Below are 26,512 nucleotides of genomic sequence, written 5' to 3' on the forward strand. Positions count from 1 at the left end.
TGCATAACTCTAACAATGTGAGTTTACACATTTTGATGGCGTCTCTCAGGATGAAACTTCTCAATATATTGAACAATTAACTATGACTTTGAACATGAAGGTCAAGGTCAGAGCTTTAGAATTCATCTTAAGAGCTAACCTCCAAGTATAGGTGCCTCTAGATACAAATTTCATAATTCACAGATCAATTTGCTATTTGACCTTGAATACAGAGGTGAAAGTCAAAGGTCAAGGTATACAAATAAAGCTTACCTTGAACAATGTGTAGACACTTAAATGGAGTCTTTGTGCATTCAACTTCTCGAGTTATCCTAGGAAGATAAATTTCAGTTACTTTGACTTGAAAATATTCAAGGTCAAAGGTTAATGTCTCAGTAGAAATTGATGATGTGCGGGAAGACACTTGAATGGTGTCTGTATGTATCAAACTGTTGGAGAATATGGCCGCCGTTTTGCTATACCGGTCAAGAATGTGAATCTCACTCAGTGACAAATGCATGTCCAACATAGTCAAAATCTAAGCAATGATTAAATCATTATCATCAAATGTTTGACAACAAAGATATGGAAATAATTTGACGATTGACCTTGAAGACGACTCTCAAGGTCAAAGTGTTAACAATTATTGGTTAAGTCACTTGAATGGTGTCTCTATGTATTACACCTCCACAGTTATGATGCAAATTGTGAAATTTTACAACTGCTGCCATTCAGCCATATTTAATTTGGTTGTGAAACAAATCAGTGTGCATATGTCTGACATAGTATGTTACCTTTGTGCCAGGTTTGGTTGAAATTGGTTGGTGAATGCCAGAGTTATGAGGGTGAATGCATGTATGTAGACAGGCATGTACGCACAGACAGAACCCCATGTAATAGACTCCTCCGAGCTTTGCCTGTTGGGGGCTAACAAACGATGTTGCAGTTGTCATTAACTTAGTTAACAATGGGCCTTAGTCACGTTACACTCTACATGTCACACTAGACTGTCGACAGCCGCTTGCGCCTTTTTCCCCTACGTTTTATCTAAACTTAAGTCATTGCCGCGCTCCGATCTGGCGCAATATATCGCATACTGATATCGATCACTCGGCCCTCGATATCAGTATGCGATTATAGTAGTGTTGCGCCAGATCAGAGTTTAGATAAGACGTAGGAAAAAAAGGAGCGAGCGACTGTCGACAGTCTAATGTCACACTAGAGTACATAAACACCAAACATACAAAATATAATATGAAAATAAAACCAAACACGCAAAATATAATATGAAAACAAAATTTATTAGTTTATATTGCAAATTGTTTTTCCAACTGTCGACTAAGATCTGAAAGAAAACAGCTAGTTCTAATCTTTACAGCATATTACTAGCATTTGTACATATACTACGAACTACAGCACCTTAAAGACGAGATCTTCTGCTAGAAAATTAGCAAAATTGTTAGTGAAAAGGTACGATATTTGAAGTAAAGTATGCAGGGATATGTATAGGGGGGAAAAGTGATTCCAAAATAACACTTCTGGCAAATTACAAAAATGTTTCTCTTTATAATTACTTTGAAAATGCTGTTCTATCAATGATACATACCCCATTAGCTGCGAATGAATCATAACTGTATTATTGAATTCTCACAAGGGGGTGCAGAAAGAACCTGTAGTCGCTTTGTCACCATCAGATGATTCCACTGCAACAGCTGTCGAGAGTTTCCAGCTTACTTCCCCCTTAGTAAAATAGAGTAGGCCAGTCTGCCTATGCAGACATTAGGACCATACCAATGTGATGAAAAAATGGGGGTGGGGTAGAAACTACAGAATTTAGATGCAAAAAATTGATTATATCAAAAAGATTCGAAGACTCTAAGAATCAGAAAACAAATAAATGGACAGATAAAAAGTAACAACATTCCAATTTTTCGATATGATTCAATCCAATTTATGAGCAATTCTTGGATCTCTATTTGCACAACTTTTACTAATAGAATAGTAAAATAGGAAATGTATGAAAAAAATGAACAAAAATATTCACGTCTTGTGTCATAGTGACTCCATTAAAACTGTTTATAAGTCAATAACCTTTGACCTGTTGTAACCTCTAACCTACACAAAACATAACCTTTGACCCAATCATAACACATGTGTAGGTACTACTGTAATTTACCATTCAATGACTTACAAGATGTTCATCGTTACAATTTCAATGGCAGATGTGTAAAAAGTTGAAAATGCACAAATCTTTGGATGTGAACATTTGTACATCAAAACTGCTGAGTATTTACAGTACAACTTTTCAAAACCCTGACTGGTTCAAAGGTCATAATTAGTTTGATAAGGTCAGGTTACACTTTGCAATTTACTTTCGTTGGGTTATTTTTACAACTTGTTTCACTTCAAAGAAGATATGTTATCTGCAGTGTCCTCCCCCAATAATGTAACAAGTCATAATGTACCATTCTATAAATAATGTAACAAGGGCACCTAGCTGGTTTGTAAATTCTGGATGCCTCCTAAAATGAAAATACATTCCAAACTATTTCATTTGCTGCAAAAATGGTATCAATCAGGTCCCAGGTGGTTTTTCCCAGGTGTATCAACCAGGTCCCAGGTGGTTTTTCCCAGGTGTACGACCAGCAACTTGAGACATGTTACTGAGAATGTGACAAATTCAAGGGTGAACACTGCACACTACATTTATGATTACAACCCATAACAATCAAGTGAAGCATTTTCTGTATGTACCGCAATCGTTTATAGCATCCATATCAAGTGTAAAAGTATACTGTTTCATTTGCTTATTGACCACATTAGAAAGGCCACATGCTCGGCTTGTAAATAAACCAATTGAAACAGTATACTTTTACGATTGATATGAATGCTATAACTGAGTGTAGCATATAGAGAAAGTGCTTTACTTCAGTGTTACTCATTGTAAAGCGTTTTCTGTATATACCACCATTGTTTACAGCATCCATATCAAGTGTAAAAGTATACTGTTTCATTTGCTAATTGACCACATTAGAAAGGCCACATGCTGGGCTTGTAAATAGGCTTGTACACAAACCATACTTTACACTTGATATGAATGCTATAAATGCATGTAGCACATAGAGAAAGTGGTTTAATACTTCAATGTAACTCATTGTACTTTGACTAAGATTGTAGCAAGAAAAAAGGCACCAATGGACAGGTGATAATACCATATGTGTTAAAGCTGCTCTACCTGTATCTGGGATATATCATTTTTTTAAACCCGAAAACCAACAATATATTCACAGAAAATTGTTGAAATACCAATAATCAGACATCGACGTCAATTACAGGTATATTTTATCTATATATAGTATAGTAACAACTTCAAATCGTGGTTCATTGGGTACACTGATTTTTTGGTATGTACCCAAAAATCAACTAGATGGATATATTGCTCCATACTGTGTGTACTGCTACACAAATTTGTATGTGAACAGGTAATCACAACTGTTGTGGGTGTACAATATTATGATTAAGTTATTATAGGTAACAAAATAGTTTTTAACAAAATGCTTCAGGTACAGCTAATGGAGCTTTCACACAAGTATCTGGATTTCAATTCAGAAAGAATACATTTCACTTTAAATGTAAAGTTGGCGAGAATATACTACGAATAAAATCTGCATTAATTTGCATAATAAATTAGGCTGAAAATGGGGAGTTCTTTGATTTCATTTGTTAATGAGTTACAAACACACCAGTTGTTAAAATGACTGAAAATTGGACATTAGAACTCATTTTCGTGGCCCAAACACTATTCTAGTAGAGTTAAGTGGCTCTGATACCGTTTTAGCAGAGCTATAAGGGACTCTGACATTGTTTACACAGCTAGGGGACTCACTGTTCCTCCTCATATAAATCGGGGGAGCCCTTCTTGCACTTTTAAGATTGTACACATTTTGGAAGCACTGGAGATATACAAATTTCAAAATAATTTGTCAAAAAAATGTTGACATAATTTACGATGAATGTAAAAAAAACACAAAGAAGAGTGTATCCTTCACACACAAGCTGTTTCCTACCATAAACTGAACTACAGGTATTGCATCAACTTGCACCCCGACATCAACCTAGAGGGTACAGACTACCTAACTGTCTCTACATGAATAAATGTCACACAAGCTGTTCTCTACTGAAATAGTCTGGTCTTCTATTAATATTGCATCAACTTGCACCCTTACAAAAACAACTACAAACCTAAGGGGTACAGACTACCTAACTGTCTCTACATGAACAATTTAAATGAGAGTGAGAATGATATTTGAAGCCTTTGGAAAAATATTCTGCATTTAAAAAAACATGACTAGGGAAACTAGACCACCTAATTTACTGTCTTTTTGTACATGGAAGACTAAATAAATAAATAGAACTTGGGAGGTACAGAAGAATGCAGGCTGTCGCTATGGAAACTATACTTCCCAACAAACTTTTTTTTTTCAATGTTCCTTTGAATTTTTTTTTTTTAATTTCATTTTGCTAAAATTTCTACAGCACCAGTTTGACTTTTGTTCTTAAATTATAATTACACAATAACACATGAACTGAAAATAGCTTTCATAGTATTCACGCAAATATACCACCCTATAAAAGGACTGTCAAAACACTAACTTTTTGACGATTGTAGATCTTTCTTCGTTTTTTTTCAACTATTTACTTTTAATACAGCACAACACTACAATATTACATCTTTCAAGGTTGTAAAAATGCAACAAAAAAATGCTGGGAAACCAAACAGAAAATCTGACGTATGAACATTTGAAATGGTAAATGGTAGGATTGTATCCATTAGACTTTTTGCATGACTGGAGCTGTTTGAGTACAGGTCAAAGTGAGGCTCTGACCTCATTGTCACCCTGTCAAATGGAGAGGTCAGAGTTCAGATGCTAGAGGTCATGTCTTTTTTGCCTATCAGCTCAAGTATAACCCATTTTAACCAAAATACAATACATAGACATACAATTTCCCCATGAATACCCAAATATGTAACAAAGAGCCTATGTATGGCAAAACATAACGTAACTGCCCCCACATAGGTCAATGTTTTAAAAGGATATGAACCCTAAATGTGTGTCAATACATCTAAAACGTTACATCTAAAATGTACTGCACTTATTTCAATATATATAAGGATGCATCCACTAAATGTAAAAAAAATGTTATGAAAGGGGTGGAGTTCAAACTAACTGTACTACGAAGGCAGACTCACCCAGTATTTGCAAAAAGTCTATTAGATTTATGAAAGACGAGTTCAAACTAACTGTACTACGAAGGGTGACTCACCCAGTATTTGCAAAAAGTCTATTGGCTTTATGAAAGAGGAGTTCACACTAACTGCATTACAGAGCTGATTCACCCCAAAACCTTTCACTGCTTTCATTCACAGCAAAATTCTGCCCGACTAAAAAGTTTTCGTTTCATTCAAAGATGTCACAACTGGCTGTGTGCACTACTTTGTGACAACAGGAAGTGACACACAGGAAGTGACTCACAGGAAGTGACACGTGGTGCTGCAAATATCTATTACCTATCTTACAAAATATGAACATTGCATTGAGTTGAAATTTCTTCTGAATGACATTAGCGTTTTAAACCAGGCAGCAAGAATACTGAACACCTACTTCATTATAGTATAAATCAGTTTTGTCAATGGTCCACTCTTATTTCTATGTACGTTTTCTTTGTGCCGGACACGGCAAGTGCGATGTCAGGTCGTAACATCATTAGAATATCTGTAATTCTGGTTCTGTTGAATCTGCACTTGACACCAAACGATCCCACATAAAACTATGGAATTCCAGAAGGTAATATTGATATGACCTGCTGTGACAACAGGAAGTGACATACAGGAAGTGACATATGGTGCTGCAAAATGTCTATTACTCAGATTTGTAGTATCAGGGGGTGTTTACCCTAGACTTTAGACACTGTTTTTGTATAAGCGAGTGTTTACCTTATACTTTAGACAATGTTTTTCTTTCAGGGGGTGTTAACCTTATACTTCAGACAATGTTCTGGTACCAGGGGGTGTTTACCCTATACTTGGCAGTTACATAATGCATAGAGACAGGAGTAATTTCTGGTATAGCATATGAAGTCTTAATTTTTCCCAAATCACATCTGTTGATTGATAAATAAATTAATTTCTTTTAACTTACATGAATAAGAAATGCTGTTTCACGCATGTATTCTACGACAAACTATAGTATAGGGCAGGTGCCCTCTGAAGATTCAAATTTTATGTATAAACTGAAAAGTTCAACTACAAACGACGCTTGACATCACAGAAAGAAACAGAGGGTTCATTAAAGAATACCTGCATAACCAAAACTGATATAACTTCTATGTTCACTATAAAACATAACGATAAAAGTGGAAAAAAAAGTTGAAAATCGAAAGATTTCATGAGATTATCGTAACCTCAGTACCATCTCAAACTCTATATACAGTTCATACAACTATACAAATGACTGCCCTTTTTTTTGTTTTTCTAAAATTCTTACTTCACTTTTATTAAAACTATCAAAGTTGGAGATGTATCCTTATCGATTTCAAAAGGAATACTTACAATATTCCAATATTTCAGAGGACAAGATGAGACACTTTTTATTCATGTTGGTGAATGATACTGTACTTGAATCTGAGAATTTGAGAAAGCAAATTTTTCGCAAAAGTGTCACACGAAGTTGACGCTACCTTAAGTTAAAAGGCTGATAAATGGTGAATATTGCACTATATGGTTACCATGGTAATATTGTAGCGATACAAAATATTGCCTTGTGTGCAATGCCCATGTATGTGATCCAATTGGAACTAACTGATCCATGCAGTAACTATTCTTACAAGTTTATTTGCCATGCAACCCTAAATGATGAAAACAGGGACTGCGAATACTGACTTTGTCTGACATCGAATATTAGATGAAAACATGGACTCTGAATATTGTATTTATGTCAGTAATACACTTAAACTTGCCCTGAAAATACTGACGAAACAGGTATTACGAATACTGGGTTTGTGTCAGTCATATAGAAATTTGATTGACTATGACTCTGAGAAGAAAACAGGGACTGTGAATGTTTGGTTTGTGTCAGTCATATAAACCCATGACCTACCATAAGATGGAAATTGGGACTATGAATATTGGTTTGTGTCGGTCACACATTGAACTCTTCCACATTAATATTTGACGAAAACAGGTGCTGTGAATACTAAGATTATTTTAGTAATTCACTGACTTCCAATATTTGATGTGTGTAAGACCAATGAATATCTTCCAAACCATCTCAACACAGTCCTTATTTCATTCAGACATCATTCTGTTTACAAAATGCAAGAATATCACTACAAACGTATTCTTTGTAGAGTAAGAAATCCCAGTTGGACTAACTTTCACAAGTAATGTTGGATTGTACATTTACAAATATGGCTGTGTGTCATGGATTTTTTCACTAAAGTTGTCAAACCACTGAAATTTGGTAAAATTTAGAAGACTTGTTTACCCATATTACTTCCTAAATTGGACCTGAAACTATCGATGATTGAAAACTTTGGGTGATTAACTCTTACCAATTTATGGCATTCAGCAAAAAAGACAAAAAAACTGAACCAATTCTTCGTCAATCTCAAAAAAACTTAATACAGAAATTACTCTGTCAACTTAGGGCCTTCAGCAAAAAAACCAAACAAACTGAATACAGTCTGTAACAATTCAGTGATTGTGTTCCCAACTTTTTCATTCTCAAAAACTGAACACAGAAGTTACTCAGTTTACTCACTCTACATCTTTTGGTAGCCGATCACAAAATGAGAGATTTCACACTAAAATCCTCTGTAAACCTCTCTCAGATTGAATACACATTAAACACACATTCCAATTCAAATAAACTTCAACATATGAATGCAAATATGAAACCACATTTTTTTTTACTTAGGGATGATGGCACAGTGTCATACAAGCTAAACAAGTTAACTTTGTTCATTTAGGAAGGAAGGGGGTCTGGCATCAATGCGATTGCTGAACTTAATTTGCACACGTCTAACCATATTTCAACGGAATTTCAACGATAACAGATTTCATATTTACTACTGAGATGTTGATAAGTTGATAAAAATTTACTTCTAATGTGAGATATAGTGCTGGGTTTCTATGTGTTTACAATCATGTTTTTACTTTACATTAATCATAGTGGTGTGACCACTACAGTTTTCAACATGATTTACATCATATATAAATGATTGATATCAGCACTTGTGAACATTCACTTAGGGGGAGGGGTTTTTGACCTAAACGAACGATGTGCATTTGTTGAGCTTGTGCGACATTGTGCGATCGTCCCTTACTTTTTCATTTTTATATATGAAGATATCAAAAAATTGATATTATTTATGTGTTGCAGCACTCTACCTATGTCTAGGAGATGACCATTTTTTTAGTATCTACAGCAAAATATCCACAATATTTGGAGATGTCGTTGTGTTAGTTTACAATATTTTAACTACATGTTGTAGACAGTCAGAAAGTTTAACAATCAGGCAGCGGTCTTTCATACAAGAAGTGACAAAAAAGTCGTATCTCAGTTTTCTAAATACATAACATAGACTACAGTGAGGTACAATATGAAATATTACAAATTCTCTGGCTTATTTCGAAAGTTTGCTAATTACTCGTACAAGTGCACCGTTCTCATCTTTTAGCCTCTGATTGTCCTGTTTGAGTTTTTCCAAAAGCTGCAACAAAAAATAGACAACGAAAGATTGATGAGTATATTGTGTATCGAATGAAACATACAACTATTGACATCAGACCGTTGACAAATGGAACCTACTACAACTATTGACATCAGACTGTTGACAAATGGAACCTACTACAACTATTGACATCAGACTGTTGACAAATGGAACCTACCTCAACTATTGACATCAGACTGTTGACAAACGGAACCTACTACAACTATTGACATCAGACTGTTGACAAATGGAACCTACTACAACTATTGACATCAGACCGTTGACAAACGGAACCTGATACAACTATTGACATCAGACCATGGACAAACGGAACCTGTTACAAACAAGGTAAGTAAACAAATGAACTGGATTAGTAACACTTGGCACAGCATGTTGGAACAGCAGAAACTTGTATTACATACTATGGTTTGATAAGAACAGTTTTATGGCCTCTTTATGTGTACATGAAATGTCAGGGGAATGGAAATTTGTTTCTGGACAGAACTATTATGTAAAGAGGCCACACAACTGTTTTTATCAAATGTTTGAATGTAATACAAGTCTGTATACTTTGTGAGTGTGAACTATTCTGTAAAGTGGCCATAAAACTGTTCTTATCAAATGGTGGAATGTAATACAAGTCTCTGTACTTCCAACATGTTGTGCCAAGTGTTATTAATCCAATTCAGTTGTTTACATTCCCTGTTTGTAACAGGTTCCATTTGTCCATGGTTTGATGTCGGCAGTTGTAGATAGGATATAGGATATAGTGTGCATGACGTCTGTGTGTTCAAACACTTGGTTTGTTTATTTCACTGACCAAATGTGTGTCTTCAAAGATTTACTCATGTGTTCTAAGACTATGTCTCAGCATTGAACATGGACTAAGTCTGACTTAGTCTGTAAGATATGCATACCATGACGGGGTACCACAACACATTTGTCAACCCTTTTCACGGTGGTGAAATGAATTCACAAAGAATTTTCAATTTTCAAAAAAGAGAATTTTCAAAACTACCTTCAATTCCTCTTCCATCTCTGATAATTTTCTTTCTAAAGTCCGTCTCTCCTACAAATAAATATAAATAATTAATTAATCATATAGCTGTGCTGTAAACACATTTCAGTAGTCTTTTTCAAAAACAAAAAATTGGTAAAAATACAAAATAATGTAAGTTTGTTTATCTGTCTGTCTGTCTATCTATCTATCAACTGATCGATCGATCGATCGATCGATCGATCGATCGATCAATCAATCAATCAATCAATCAATCAATCAATCAATCAATCAAGCAATCAATCAAATAATCAATCAATCAATCAATCAATCAATCAATCAATCAATCAATCAATCAATCAATCAATCAATCAATCAATCAATCAATCAATCAATCAATCTACTTGTGGCAGCATTTCAAACTATGAAATCGTTACTTTCATATGCATCTTTGACATTTCCATGTAAACAGTGAGTGCAAAACTTCGCATTTTCATTTGATAGAAGCATCGGCAGTGAAAACAAGACCTAGATGTGTGCAGACCTAACGACTTACCCTCTTTTCTGTTTCAAGTGCCCTCGACGTAGACCTATCTTCATGTCTGTCTGATTTCTGTAGTGCTTTTTCTAGCTGAACTTTTGTGTCTTCTAATTCCAGCTGTGTTTCTCTTAACTTATCTTTCACTTTTTCAACTTCTTCTTTCTCTGATTCAAAAAGCTGTCCATAAAAAAATAAAAGTTTGGTATTTATTTTTTTGTTTTTTCATCATGAAACCATGTCACTTGACATAGATCCTGAAACAGGATCAATAGTACTTACTATATTTCTTCCATGTTTAAAACTTCAGATTTTTTTTTGGCCTAATAAAAAAAATGTGTCGTTCCAATAAAGCTCAATTTCAGCATAGGTGGGGGTAGGTAGATTTATTTTTATTATATTTTTTCATGTGTGAGTGTCTAGTTCAGATTTTCCATTGTTTTCCACATGGTCTCTGTGTTGTTTATTTCTTCCTATCGGATGTAAGCCATTACAGATTGGAAGAACAGTTTTATTTTGTCTTTTTCAGTCGATGTCAGTTTCTGCATCCACTATTTCTTGTGAGATTTCACAATTTCATTATTTTGCTTCTTGTATACTTAAAAAAAAGTTTAGGGTCGGCAGTGAAAAGCTAGGTGGGGTCGGGTAACCAGAACCAAACAATTATTTTTTTTTGAGGCCTTAGATTTTAGGGAACAAATCAAATAATTCTATTACCTTTTTACAATTTGAACAAGGAACACCAATAATTCTTTCATCTTTCTTCTCTTTCTCCCTGTCATCTATTGAACTAGTACTATGAGGTCTTGCTTGATATGAGGAGCCGTATCTATGGAAACAAAAAACAATCTTCATCTTCATCTTCACCATCTTCATCCCGATCACTCCATCATCATCACCCCATCACCATCATCATCATCACCATCATCACCATCATCACCCCCATCATCATCATCATCATCATCATCATCATCACCCCCCATCATCATCATCATCATCACCATCACCATCATCACCCCATCATCATCATCACCACCACCACCACCACCATCATCATCATCACCACCACCACCACCACCACCACCATCATAATGACCACCATAATGACCACCACCACCCATCACCATCGCCCACCAACACCACCACCACCATCACCACCACCACCACCACCACCACCATCACCACCACCACCACCACCACCACCACCATCACCACCACCACCACCACCACCACCACCACCATCACCACCACCACCACCACCACCATCATGATCATCACCCTCAACATTAACACTCTCATCATCTTCAAAACGTCACAATATATTTAAAAGATTTTAAATCTCTCAAACCCATCAAGTAATAACTACCAAGACATTACCCAAACCAAAATTATCATTGTAAACCTACCTTGATCCAGATCCACTAAATCTATTAGTAGTATACCGGTCTGCTATTCTCTGAAAATAAACACAAAGATAGGTGGTTAATTGTCATCTGATTTATAGACCACCTATGTTACTCATTTATCATTATCAGAGGAGACCCATAGTTGCTGATATGAAGTGACAAGACCCCCTTTGATGAAAGAAGAGTATCATTATGAGACCTCCTTAGTTGCTGGTTTATAGTGATGAGACCCCTTAGGTTTTCCATTATCCCCTTTCATGAAAGGAGATGATTGATGAGACCCCTTAGCTGCTGTTAGAGTGATTGTTCTTCATTCCTGATTTGCAGTAATGTGACTCCTTAGGTTTGGCATTTAAACTCATTACACATTCACATTGAATTTCAAGTGGATATGTTATTTTCATGAATATATTTTCTCTCTGGTTTACCAGTTCAGAGTTTAATAAACAGTACTCCACCACACACACACACACACACACACACACACACACACACACATATATATATGTCATGGTTACCCCAAAGTAGAAGTTCAAGGTCATACCCAGTACATTGCCACCCAGTAAGACATACACTGGGTCATCTCTACCACATAAAATTTAAGTACTTTGAAAGTTACTGCCTTGTAAATCACCAGTGAGTCAGACCATCCAACTAAATCCTACAGGGTCATTAATGTAAACATATCAGTAAATCATGGCAGGGATTCAAGCCTGCACTTGTCAATCATCACCTCTACAAAAACAATTCTTAAAGATCTCACTGACATGTATCAAGTCCTTGGTATTTCTAAGTACTGGTAATTTATATATGGCCCATGGGATGATCACAAGTTAGACATGAATAGAATGCACATAATGTCAAATATTTATTCCTTCTTTGGCATATACACACAAATACCATTTTCCCTCTGAACAAGGTAACAGGGGTACTGAGCCCTCTTGTAATTTCTGTGTTCTCTCTGAACAAGGTAACAGGGATACTGAGCCCTCTTGTAATTTCTGTATTCTCTCTGAACAAGGTAACAGGGATACTGAGCCCTCTTGTAATTTCTGTGTTCTCTCTGAACAAGGTAACAGGGGTACTGCGCCCGCTTGTAATTTCTGTGTTCTCTCTCAACAAGGTAGCAGGGACACTGGGCCCTCTTGTAATTTCTGTGTTCTCTCTGAACAAGGTAACAGGCGTACTGAGCCCTCCTCTAATTTCTGTGTTTTCTCTGAACAAGGTAACAGGGACACTGAGCTCTCTTGTAATTTCTGTGTTCTCTCTGAACAAGGTAACAGGGGTACTGAGCCGTCTTGTAATTTCTGTGTTCTCTCTGAACAAGGTAACAGGGGTACTGCGCCCTCTTGTAATTTCTGTGTTCTCTTCATTGTGAACAGTATTAAATCACATGTGTGTAATAAATGTATTTGTATAGCTGCACACATAATATGCTACAATAAATCTACAAGTAATCAAATTGATTTTTGGGTCCGCACCCAAAAACCCGATCCCAAATGCAATCAGGATTTCAACTTGTTACTTACTCTACTACTTATGGGTACAATCGACCTCTAAGTAACATTGCTATTTTAACAATTTGCCGTGTTGATTGTCTGATCGACAAAATGATACTCAAGTTACAGTTAATGAAGGTTTAAGATATGAAACCAAGACTGTCAAGATGGTATCAAGATGGTATCAAGTTAATCATCAAACTCTAGGAACTATTATTAGTTTTTAAATGTCAGAAGACAACACAGCAACTGACATGTTTAACAAAACTGTGTCCAAAGTTGCCATGGTGTTGATATAATAACAAGATGATATGAATGATACCATGGTAACAAAATGTTGAGGTCAAAGGTCATTGTGATGAGCTTAATACCATAATTACTAAGGTCAAGGGATTGCTAAGGTCAAAGGTCAATGCACTTGATACTGTGACATTGCTAAGGTCAAAAAATTAGGTCAAAGGACATTGTGATAAGCATGCCCACTGCCAAGGCCATCTTGCCTAGAGGCTATCCACTGGATTGGAATCTGATGATTTCTTTAAAGGCCAGGGTTTCGATCCCAGGTTCTCACATTAGTGTTATCTTATCAGCGCAGACTTAAAGGCCAGGGTTTCAATCCCAGGTTCTCACATTAGCACTATCATATCAACGCAGACTTAAAGGCCAGGGTTTCAATCCCAGGTTCTCACATTAGTGTTATCTTATCAGCGGAGACTTAAAGGCCAGGATTTCAATCCAAGGTTCTCACATTAGTGTTATCTTATCAGTGGAGACTTAAAGGCCAGGGTTTCAATCCCAGGTTCTCACATTAGTGTTATCTTATCAGTGGCGACTTAAAGACCAGGGTTTCAATCCCAGGTTCTCACATTAGTGTTATCTTATCAGTGGAGACTTAAAGGCCAGGGTTTCAATCCCAGGTTCTCACATTAGCGTTATCATATCAGCACAGACTTAAAGACCAGGGTGTCAATCCCAGGTTCTCACATTAGTGTTATCTTATCAGTGTAGACTTAAAGGCCAGGGTTTCAATCCAAGGTTCTCACATTAGTGTTATCATATCAGCGCAGACTTAAAGGCCAGGGTTTCAATCCCAGGTTTTCACATTAGCGTTATCATATCAGCGCAGACTTAAAGGCCAGGGTTTCAATCCCAGGTTCTCACATTAGCGTCATCATATCAGCGCAGACTTATAGGCCAGGGTTTCAATCCCAGGTTCTCACATTAGTGTTATCTTATCAGTGGAGACTTAAAGGCCAGGGTTTCAATCCCAGAATCTCACATTAGTGTTTTCTTATCAATAAAGCCATAAGGAATACACAAGAATATTCTTTTTGTTCTGGATCAACTTGTTCTAAAGCTTTGCCGGATGACTATTTTGCACCCCTACATTTTATATAGTTTTTCAGTTTGGCCTTTAATTAAAACAGGATCTCAAGATCCAAACCCAATGATGGCATTTCGATTAAGGTCATCGTGTCCTAGGAATGAAATTCTACACCAAATCAGTTTCTACAGTTAAAGTACGAATGACATACATACATACATTCCATCATGTAATGTGTTATGACCAACTTGTACCATAAATATACAACATTTGATAGTCTAATGAATCATATCAATATCTCTACCCTTTCATTCCTATCATATCAAGTCAACAGATGCATAGAAAAGAACAAGTTGAAGGTCAAAGGTCACAGGTCAATTTTTAAAAGCCACAGGTCACATTAAAGAGCTGACAAATGTACTAAAATTTTTACGATAGACATTTCAACAGCTACCCAAGACTGTGACCATCCTAAAAGTTTATATCACTCATTGTCGCAAACCACGGCCTGTTTTACGGCAACGTTCTTAACGAGCCTCCCACAGGAATAATAACTCTGGCTGGCGAGAATGATATCACTGTACATGTATGTTTTGTTAGTCAAAGTTGTGTTTTTATAAAACTCTACCCTATGAACATTTGAAGGTCATTGTTCACATCCAAAAATCAAAATGCGACAAATGTTTTTGGAGGCCAGGTTTGATTTCACCTTACTTCAAATTCTGTTTTTCTACTGATGTTGAAATAGATTTTTGCTACGTTGCCTATATTTGACAGTCTTTGCTACACTGCCTATATTTGACAGTCTTTGCTACACTGCCTATATATGACAGTCTTCAAAAAACGTTTCCATTCATAGCTACAACATACCTAGTGCATGAGTCAGCCACTGCCAAGAACCGACATATATGTATGCATAGAAATATAATATTCACCCTTTCACTGCAATGTAACGAGTATGAAGTTAGCACTGGATATGGATACAGATTATTGAAACACTCATTTAAATATGTATCCATATCTGGTGCTAGAATAGCTGATTACCAGTACTGGATTCCAATGATTCCTGAGACTGGATGATCAGACAGAATTTTCAAATAAAACTTGGCCTTTGTGGCCTAAGAATCTAGCTGTCCACAGATAAATGCATGCAACAAGTCTTAATAAAGTTGGACATCTTTGGAACGATCATGTCTGGTGCTGGAAAGCTGATTGCCAGCACCAGATATGGATATGTATTTAAATGAGTGTTTTTGGTGCTAACTTCACACTTGTCGGCGGTGTACTGAATGGCTATGTGATCGTTGGTATACTGAATGGCTATCTGACCCCCTAACACTGCTATGTACTGAATGGTTAGTAGAAAAGCTACCATAACCTTTATCTAAGGAATTGAAAATAATGGAAAATGAAAATTGGATTGAGTATCATATCTGAAATTGATAGGGCGATGGGTGAAAGGTCAGAGGTTAGGTCAACCTTTGGGCAAGAGAATTGTTAAACATGTCGGGCCAGTCAAAGGTTATCAAGATCTACACTGTGATGAATTAGCTAACACATAACTACATGACAACAGTGAATGGGACTACTTTATGCTTGTCATCTATACAATGATAAGAACTGCAATGAGGTGGTGGTGATATGGGGGAGGGGGGGGGGGGGCTAACAGGTAACCACATGAAATGGTCCTCTCATTCTTGAAAAGTATGATGTGAACAAGTAGCCTCATGACTGGCTGTAAATGTAATATGAATGAAAGGAAAATGTACATGTAGCCTTGTGATTGGCTGTTTAAGAATGAAGTGAAATGTTCCCTTTTGATTGGCTGTTATATGTATGAAGTGAAATTGTCCCTTGTGATTGGCTGTTATATGGATAAAGTGAAAATGTAGCCTGTGATTGGCTGTTTAGGAGTGGAGCGGAATGTTCCCTTGTGATTGGCTGTAATGTGCAAAAGGTGAAGAAGTACCCTTGTGATTGGCTGTTATATGAATAAAGTGAAAATAGAGCCATTTGATTGGCTGTTATATGTATGAAATGAAATGGTCCCTTGTGATTGGCTGAAATGTGCAGAGTGAAGATTCAAAGTAGCCTTGTGATTGGCTGTTATATGAATAAAATGAACAATTACTCAAGAATCATGAAATACAGAAGAATTCCTTTATTTGCAGTACAGTACAGAAAAGCTTTATTTCAAAGACAGAAATACACAAAGATAAAGAATGGTAAGATGAAAGCAAAGGTGACATACAGACAGAGACTGAAAGAAGTGTGACATTGATAGTATTTGAATGATACGATCAAATCTCTGTGTCTATCACTTGAAAATATCAAAAACGTTTAAATAATCCAAATTTGATTCTAATTTTTAGAGTAAAGATATATCATTGGAAATTTGATGGATTTTTAATATCAAACTGAAATTGGAGTCAGTATATACAAGCATCTATCACTTGAAAATGTCAAAAATTTTCAAATAAACTAACTGTGACTCTATTTTTTAGAGTAAATATAACTTGAAAATTTGATAGATTTTAGCAAACTGTTTCAATTTTTGTTTTATTATAATGTTCAAAAACAGAGATTGAGTTGAAATAAATTCCTATATAAAGGAAAGGATACACCTAAAGAACAAATTTGTTTGAAAATCAAAAGTTCGATATGTGAACACTTGTTCTTGGTGTTTTTGAAATAATTGAAATTACATCGTTCATCATCTTGTTTCCATGGAAACAATTAACCAATGTGGTCATGAGTTTGTAGTGTCTTGCAGCCATTTTGAAGTATATTAACATGAAACTTGTCATCATTTTGTTGTCTTTTTAATTTAACTTTAACTGAGACTCTGTTGAGTTTTCTTGAGTGAAGTACCAGTCAAAGTTTATGGCTTACTTCTGAGGTACTAACTGCAGTAAGTTGCAGTATTTTTTTTTCGTGGGCAAGAAATTCCAGAGATGAAAAAGAAATGAAAGTGTTGATAGGGTGATATTAGTTAAGGTATGTGAGTTACATGCATATGAGAAGTCCATACATATTTCACACACTAGTAAGACTCTTTGAACACCATGCACTTGTAGGCTATGTAATCTATATCTGTTACTGACCTCAAAGTCAGACAACTTTTTAAACTTCAGTTTTACAAATTATGTAAAAAAAAATTCACTTTTCAAAAAATATTTTCACCATTAATTGATAAACAAGTATAAATGTTATCCTTTTGATTCAAAATAAACTTATTACAAATATAACAATCTGTCAACATTTAATTTTGATAATTTTTTAAACAAAATTATTTGTCTACTTTTAAAATAATTTGTTAGAGAGAATTTTTCATTAAGCTAAAATTTTTGAAGGGAAAGTAATTTGCAAACCTACAAGTTACTCCTGAAAGAAAATAATTTATCACCCAATAATTTTTGGAGGAAAATAATGTCAACCGATAATTTGGGAGAGATAATTTTTTAACCTAAAAATTTTGAGGGAAATATTGAGTATGAATTGAAAGGAATTTTGACTATAGTGGGAACTTAGAAAAAAAATTTACAAAGAAAAGCTGAGATTTCAGCGACAAAAAAAAAGCTTGGTAGTGAAGAGGTTACAATCTTTACATGGAAGTGACTGAATGACTGGCATGGCCTTGTAAGTGTTTGCCGATAGTCTGTACAGACACACTTGAGGTTTACAATGTCAACAACTTGACAAAAGTAACACTAGTGGTATTGAGGTAGTTTAAGCAAAACTGTCAACAATGTTAGAAATACACACATCTAGTGTGAAGGCTGTCAAACTATTCACATCAAAGTGATTTAACAGATTAAGAGTCCAAGACAAACATGGCGTGTACACCGCAAACTTTACATAGTACAACTTCAACACAACAGTTATACACAGATATAGGAAACTAAAACACTACCACATGACAACAAAAACTGGTATTGTTTGCAGCAGAGGTTTTTTGCAAATGTAATTTTTACACACACACACATACACAAGTGTACACACACACACACACATATACACACACACACACACATACATATATACACATACACACATGCACACACACACACAAATACACACACACACACACACACACACACACACATTGTCTCAACTGTCTAAATATTCTAACTAGCAAACATCCCAAATTTCAAATAAATGCTGTTTTTTATACTCTGTTTTACATCTCTATTTTTGAACTCAAATTCTGTATTTATCATATTTCAGCATGAAGATTTACTTGTACCTACAGTTGGACCAATGTTTGTTTTAATTACAAACTGATCAAACTAACTATTATGACAATGATGTATTTCATAGTATGTATTGACACACAGAGCGACAGACAGACAGACAGACACACAGACAGGGCTGTTTTTTGTACTATTTGTAGAGTAGACCACTTATGATGTATACAAAGACTGCTTTCTTGTACACCTATGTCACACCGAGTATCTTTTAGCTAAGGTTGGAATGTAGATAACATATCCCAGAATTCACAATGATTTTTACTGGGGTTCTCGACCAAAGTTATGATGTAAAATACATAAAATCTCTTGTGCTAGTTAATCTTCTCTGTTTATAACTGGTTATTAAAGTTTAGGTGAAAGTTAAAACTCTAACAGAGGAACAATATAAATTTCACCAGATTTTACCCTCTCTGTTACCATGGTTATAAAACTTTAGCAAAAACATTGAATAAACACTACATACTCCGTACACTGTAGGAAACTGTGTCAGGTTTTAACCAGTTGCCTCATTATGTTTATACTAATGTTTTAAAACGCTGAATATATAGTAAATTGTATAAATTTTACCAGCTTTCACTACTCTCTATTACCAGGGTTCAAAAACCTCAGTTAAACCACTGCATGCTTCAGTAAACTGCATAATTCCTGACACCCCCCCCCCCCCACCAATTAGGGTCAAAGGTTATCTGATGATAGCGGAAACACTGACTGTATAGGAAAACACATCAATCTTACTGACCCCCACCCCTCTTCGTTACCATGGTTCGAAAATATGTGAGAGAACACTTACTGCATTTGAAATTGTAAATTTTACCAGATTTCTGCCTCTCTGTTATATCAGGGTCAGGGTTCTCCACAATTTAGAAAAATACAGGGGCGCCCTAATTTGCATATTTATTTGCATATCATTAGCATATTTCCAGATCATAATATTAGGAAGTGAAAAAAGTTTCCAAAATCAAAAACTCCTATTTTATTCATTCAGCAAACTAAAATGTACTGAAATGTATTGTAATCACCAATTTCCAAACCTTTCACATAATTCACAATGTAAAAATTTCAGGAAGGAGGTTGACAGTTACACAAACGATGTTATAGTAATGTTGGCAAGCATGTTTTACACACAGGCAGGAGTGACAACACATGGCATTGTTGATGTACATGTATGCACCTCTAGGCTAGCTATCACTTAGTTTTGAGTTGTTGGTTTCACCTTGTAAATGTGCATGTCATTCATAAAAATTAATTGAAAACAATTCATTTTCCTTTATTTCTCTAAAATTTGATATCCTTTTAATTTTCATGAATGGAAAATGATTTTTCATCCAAATTTGCCGGAAATACGTACATTTTTAATGTGACGAATTTGGGCTAAGAATAACCGAATACGTTCAGTGCAAATGTACAGTAACAAACATGGCTGCCACTTCGGAGCTACCTCGTGGTACTACGATCGCGATTCACATCCAAACGTGATCATTTAGGACATAAATTTTACCATGGAACCGTACCGGAGTAGTTATTTCTAAAGAACATGTATAAATTTTAGGATTTTGTTCGTATTTATCGATACAATACGAAAATTGCCGTGACATCGTACATCGTATGCGTACTGTATTACGTATACGGGAAGGCTTGGAAATTACCGGCTTGATATACCCGGCCATAGAAACTACCAACGTACCGTCTTCTACTTTACGACGGTACTACATTTACTGTTTTTGTTTCGGCTACCATTGTTATAATCAAGGCGATAAATAAGTTCATAAATGATGATAGACGCAGTGTCGCTGTTTACTTCCTTCATTAACGGCATTGAATAGAATCTCTTGAAGACGTTCACACCAAAACAAAGGGGCGCTGAACGCAAACAGAGGGGCGGTTCTGTAAACAGAGGGGCGGTCCATGAAAACAGAGGGGCGGTGCGCCCCTCAAAAACCCCTCGTGGAGAACACTGAGGGTTCTAAAATCTGTGCGAGAACACTGGCTGTATAGCAAACTCAGTAAATTTTACCAGATCCCCCCCCCCCCACCAGTTTCCTAAACTCTGCCCAAGAACACTGACTGCATCGCAAACAACATAAATTTTACCAGATTTCCCTTCTCTGATACCAGGGTTCAAAAATCTGTGTGGAATACCGACTGCATAGGAATCTATGGAAATTTTACCAGAATCACCCCCACCCCACTCCCTACCTTGGTTCAAAAACCTTACTGAAAACACAATGTACAAGAAGCTATAGTTTCCTTTCTTAATACTAGTACAAGGATTATAAATTCTTAGGCAAATTTAGTGTGAATATCTTTGTAGAACTTTTTGTTAGTGACAGTGTATTTCAAGACAACATTGTCTGTAAACAAACCATGGTATGTGAAAATAACACTGACAATACATATTATGTCTTTACAAAGAACCTGGTAATTACAGATTGAGAGCTAACTAACACATTGTTGAATACTAAGAGAACAAAACATGCCATTGTATGCGCATACAATCTAAATGAATTTGAGAGTTGTTTAGTAAAGTTATAATCTCATGGCTATCCATTGGGTTTGAATCTGAAGATCTCTTTACCCCATAGTCTAGAGGCTATCCATTGGGTTTGAATCTGAAGATCTCTTTACCCCACAGTCTGGAGGCTATCCGTTGGGTTTGAATCTGAAGATCTCTTTACCCCATAGTCTAGAGGCTATCCATTGGGTTTGAATCTGAAGATCTCTTTACCCCACAGTCTAGAGGCTATCCATTGGGTTTGAATCTGGAGATCTCTTTACCCCACAGTCTAGAGACTATCGGTTGGGTTTGAATCTGAAGATCTCTTTACCCCATAGTCTAGAGGCTATCCATTTGGTTTGAATCTGAAGATACTTGGGAATGTTCGTCTGGGGGTAGGGGGTTTTGTCCTAAACAAACGATGACCTTGTGTGACATTTTGCAAATCGTCCCTTACATCACTCAGTGAATCTACAAGCTAGCCTTAATATTACAAAATGAACGAAGGTCCCAGGTCAAATACTGAAAGCTGAGAGACTTCATGTAACTACATAGAACACAGGTCAAAGGTCAACTCATTTAACCTTTTGACTTTCAGGTGTGCCTTTCATATGCTAATTTAAGGTCAAATGTCAAACATCAATACTTGTGTTATACATGACGACAACTGTCCACGTTGCTTGTTTTTAATCATTGTTTTAACCTGATTATTTCACATGATGTAGACAATATAAGAATAATTAATATTCATATTTTTTTTGGTTCTTGTACACATTCACAATAGAATGCACCTTGCGGACCACTTTCCCTGAAAATCAAATTTCTTCAATTCTCACCAAACTTTGAAATTCAAGGCTTGTTCCTGGTCCTTTTGGAAACAGTAAAAGAAATTTGGATGTTCATCGTTTTGTTTTCAAGAAAATCGTAAATTTTTAAATTCCCACAGTATTTGGATGCCACACTTAAAATGTTAAAATGATTAAATTTTGATATCATTTTGATTTCTACAATTCATAACAAAATTTTAGTTTGGATGATAATTCAACGCTTTCAAAAATTTTATTTGAATTGTGTGATTTGCCTACAGGAGTCGAAACTGACTTATAGTCACAGGACATACTAGGATACCACTACACTAAAAAGTCACTCATCAACCGAAAGTACCACATAAAGTTACTGAACTTTGTGATTTTACAAAGCACAGGATATAGCCATCAACCACAACACTGATGAAATAAAACGTAAACAGGAAAATGAACAAAAGAATTAAACGATTTTGTGTGGATCGCCATTCAATGTTTTATCCGATAAAAGATATGGCCTTCCAGTTTGTAAATAGAATACTAACTATCAATGATAATAAAAAGAACTTAGCCTCCTTGAAATCACAATTGGACATTTTCCCCATTCCTCTATAACTACTGTTATAACATGTACAGCACATGTACAACAACTGTTTCACCTTTTCAGTGACCGACAATTTCTTGTCATGATTGTTTGAACAAAATTATGAATTTTTCATAACTTTTTGTCAGATTACAAATTCATTCTACACTGGAATCATAGAAATATTTGTCATTCATGAACTGGCATCAAAATTTTCATTTCAAAATAAAATTTAAAATATATAAAATTTCAATTTTTTTGTTACTTTTTTGTCAGATTTCAAATTCATTCTAGACTAGAATTGTAGAAATACTTGTCATAAATGAATTGGCAGCAAAATTTTCATCTAAAATTCTACAATTGCAAAATGTATCAAATTTGTTGTTTTCTGTGACATTTTGTTAGATTTCACACTAATTTTGAACTAGAAGTAGGGAAATTATTGTTATAAAGGAACTGGCATCAAAATCTTGGGTTAAAAATTATCAAATTAAAATGTACAAAATTTATTTCTTTAATGTCACTTTTTCTCGGATGTCAATTCATTTTAGGTTTGTATCCTAAAAAATAATGTAATGAATCAATAAGTAAAATAATATTGATCTAAAAAGGACAACAGCAGTGAAAATTATTGAACATGAACAAATTTTTATAAAAATTCCTAAAAGTAGCATTTGTATATTCTAACCCAGTCCACTGGGTATTTGATTAAAATACAAACTTGGCAACCTAAACAACTTTTCAAGTATTCGGAGCATTCTAATTAAATATAGCATAGGTATTGTTCAGACAGTAGCAGCATGTCAAGTCTGCGATTCTAGTGGACGTGTTCTACATTATAACGACAGATCATGTGTGTTGGAATGAGTATAATTTGTAGGCATGGTTGACAAATGTTGGAAGAGTACGGGGTGAAACACCAGAAAGTACATGCAGAGTTGATTTCTACAGCACTGGTTGAAATACCGGAATACATGCACAGTTGATTTCTCTACACTATTTGAACAGCACCGGTTGAAATACCAGAAAGTACATGCAGAGTTGATACTATCCATGCTATTTGAATTCTTTCCAAGGTTTCAAGGCAGGCAATGAGATCAATACAAGAGCAGTGAACTGTCCACTCTTTGTGAACTGAAGACCACAAGATCAAAATAATATGGACATAAATTTAAAGCCACTGAAATATTGCATGAATACCTCACTCAAATGGATGCAAAAGTACTGTGGTCAGCCAAGTATTTATAATAATTGGCTACAATGAACCCCAAATTACAGAAAAATGAACCCCAGACCAGGACCACTTGAAACTGGACCTTCAGACCACTACAAACTAAAACCTGAGACCACTACTATTGAACACTGAGACTACTACAAACTGAACCCTGAGACCACTACAAACAGAACTCCGATACCATTACAAACTGAACCGAGACTGCTACAAAACAGACCATGAGACCACACAAATTAGCCCTTGTGACCACTACAAATTGGACCTGATACAGACCACAAAAATTAGCCCTTGTGACCACGACGAATTGGACCCGATACCACTACAAACTGAATGCCAAGACTACAAAACAGTTACTGAGACCACACAAATTAGCCCTTGTAACACTACAAATTGGACCTGATACAGACCACAAAAATTAGCCCTTGTGACCACTACAAATTGGACCCGATACCACTACAAACTGAATGCTAAGACTACAAAACAGATACTGAGACCACACAAATTAGCCCTTGTAACACTACAAATTGGACCTGATACAGACCACAAAAATTAGCCCTTGTGACCACTAAAAATTGGACCCGATACCACTACAAACTGAATGCCAAGACTACAAAATGGACCATGTGACCACTACAAAACAGATACTGAGACCACTACCAATTGAACCAACCACTACCAAATGAGTTACACTACACAGTAGGCAGTCATTTTCACATATTTCTTGAACTCAGACACAAACACTGTCTGTATAAAAACCAGCTGTTACAGACACTATTAAATCAATGGGTTCCATGTCCTCTAAGTACTTGCCCTGTTACATTTCTAGGTCTACATGTTAGAACAGACGACAACAACAGATGTGATTATCTCACAAATTTGAGGCATCTTTAAAGGTCCAATCAGATGAATTCTTCAGTACAAAGTAAAATTTACGACAACAAACTTTCCACGAATGTTTCCTGTGATTTCAATACAATGCCAAGTAAGGTTAGTCTATCACTGACAAGACACTTTCTCTAATGTCTCCTGTGATGTCAATACAATGCCAAGTAAGGCTAGTCTATCACTGACAAGACACTTTCTCTAATGTCTCCTGTGATGTCAATACAATGCCAAGTAAGGTTAGTCTATCACTGACAAGACACTTTCTCTAATGTCTCCTGTGATGTCAGTACAATGCCAAGTAAGGTTAGTCTATCACTGACAAGACACTTTCTCTAATGTCTCCTGTGATGTCAGTACAATGCCAAGTAAGGCTAGTCTATCACTGACAAGACACTTTCTCTAATGTCTCCTGTGATGTCAGTACAATGCCAAGTAAGACTAGTCTATCACTGACAAGACACTTTCTCTAATGTCTCCTGTGATGTCAATACTTTCTCTAATGTCTCCTGTGATGTCAGTACAATGCCAAGTACGGTTAGTCTATCACTGACAAGACACTTTCTCTAATGTCTCCTGTGATGTCAATACTTTCTCTAATGTCTCCTGTGATGTCAGTACAATGCCAAGTAAGGTTAGTCTATCACTGACAAGACACAGCACACAAAACTAGGCTGAATATATTTACATGTACTACAATAAATCTGTTTGTAGTGACAAGGCTACCTATTAATCATAGCAAACAACAAACAGATCTATCACATCGTAAGATGTGGATACAATGACATGCAGAGAAAATGTCTACAACGTAAGACCTGGACACACCAACATACAGTGAAAATGCCCACTTTGCAAGACATGGACACACCGACATACAGACAAAATGTCTTCATGTAGAGAAAACAAAATGAAATTCATCAAAAGCTCAACATCCAATTAAATGCCCGGGTTTCAATCCCAGGGAATGGCATTAGTTTCATTTTGTTGGTGGAGTTGTAAGGATTACATAGAATTGTTTGTTTGTTTGGGACTCATCCTGTTTGCAGACGGAGTACGGGACTCAATTCTGAATTGTCCTTTAACAGAAAGGAAGGAAAGAATCATTGTCAAAATTAAGTTTCACTTACAAACGGAGTACGGGACTCAACTCTGACAGAAAAGAAGGAAAGGGTCAGTGTCAAAATTAAGTTTCACTTACAAACGGAGTACGGGACTTGATTTTGACATAAAAAGAAGGAAATAGCCACTGTCAAAATTAAGTTTCACTTCCAAACGGAGTACGGGACTTGATTTTGACATAAAAAGAAGGAAATAGCTGCAAACAGGACAAGTTCTAGACCAACTTTCTTTCTTTAGTTCCGTCAGAAAAATGTGTTCACATCTAAACATAAATCTTTATCTCTACAGTTTTTTGTGTAAAATCCCCTAAAGTAGAAGAAACATATTTGTTCTAAGCTAAAAAGATGTCATTTATGTCAATATATCAATAATCTATAATTATCAACACTGATCAATACTACCATGGTGGAGGGTTAAACTACTTATGACCTGTGTGAAACTTTATAACTTCAAAACACATACAATATGGTGACCTTGTGACCTTCTGCATTAATATATGCATATATGCACTAACACAACCATACTGAGAATCAATGTGCTATGATTTGTTGTAAATGTCGTGGTAAAGACATGTCCAGTAGTCTGCATAGACTCTTAGCTTACTCCGTATCACGGTCTACATCAGTACATGT

The 26,512-nt window shown here is 35.8% G+C and overlaps 1 protein-coding gene across 7 annotated transcripts in view; it reads right to left on the reverse strand.

Annotated features, from left to right (window-relative positions):
• Window positions 1–1,290: 1,290 nt before the first annotated feature.
• LOC144452643 (uncharacterized) overlaps window positions 1,291–26,512 on the reverse strand; it is a 119,935-nt gene continuing 94,713 nt past the window's right edge. For all 7 annotated transcript variants that reach the window (XM_078143781.1, XM_078143778.1, XM_078143777.1 and 4 more), the window contains 5 exons: window positions 11,693–11,742; window positions 11,004–11,115; window positions 10,305–10,466; window positions 9,770–9,820; window positions 1,291–8,751 (listed from right to left, as the gene is read on the reverse strand). In XM_078143781.1, the coding sequence (XP_077999907.1) occupies window positions 8,665–8,751; window positions 9,770–9,820; window positions 10,305–10,466; window positions 11,004–11,115; window positions 11,693–11,742 (462 nt within the window). In that variant the 3' untranslated portion in view covers window positions 1,291–8,664. The remainder of the gene's footprint in view (window positions 8,752–9,769; window positions 9,821–10,304; window positions 10,467–11,003; window positions 11,116–11,692; window positions 11,743–26,512) is intronic.

This window comes from Glandiceps talaboti, chromosome 23 (genome assembly GCF_964340395.1).
Source record: "Glandiceps talaboti chromosome 23, keGlaTala1.1, whole genome shotgun sequence".
Taxonomy (NCBI): Eukaryota; Metazoa; Hemichordata; class Enteropneusta; family Spengelidae; genus Glandiceps; species Glandiceps talaboti.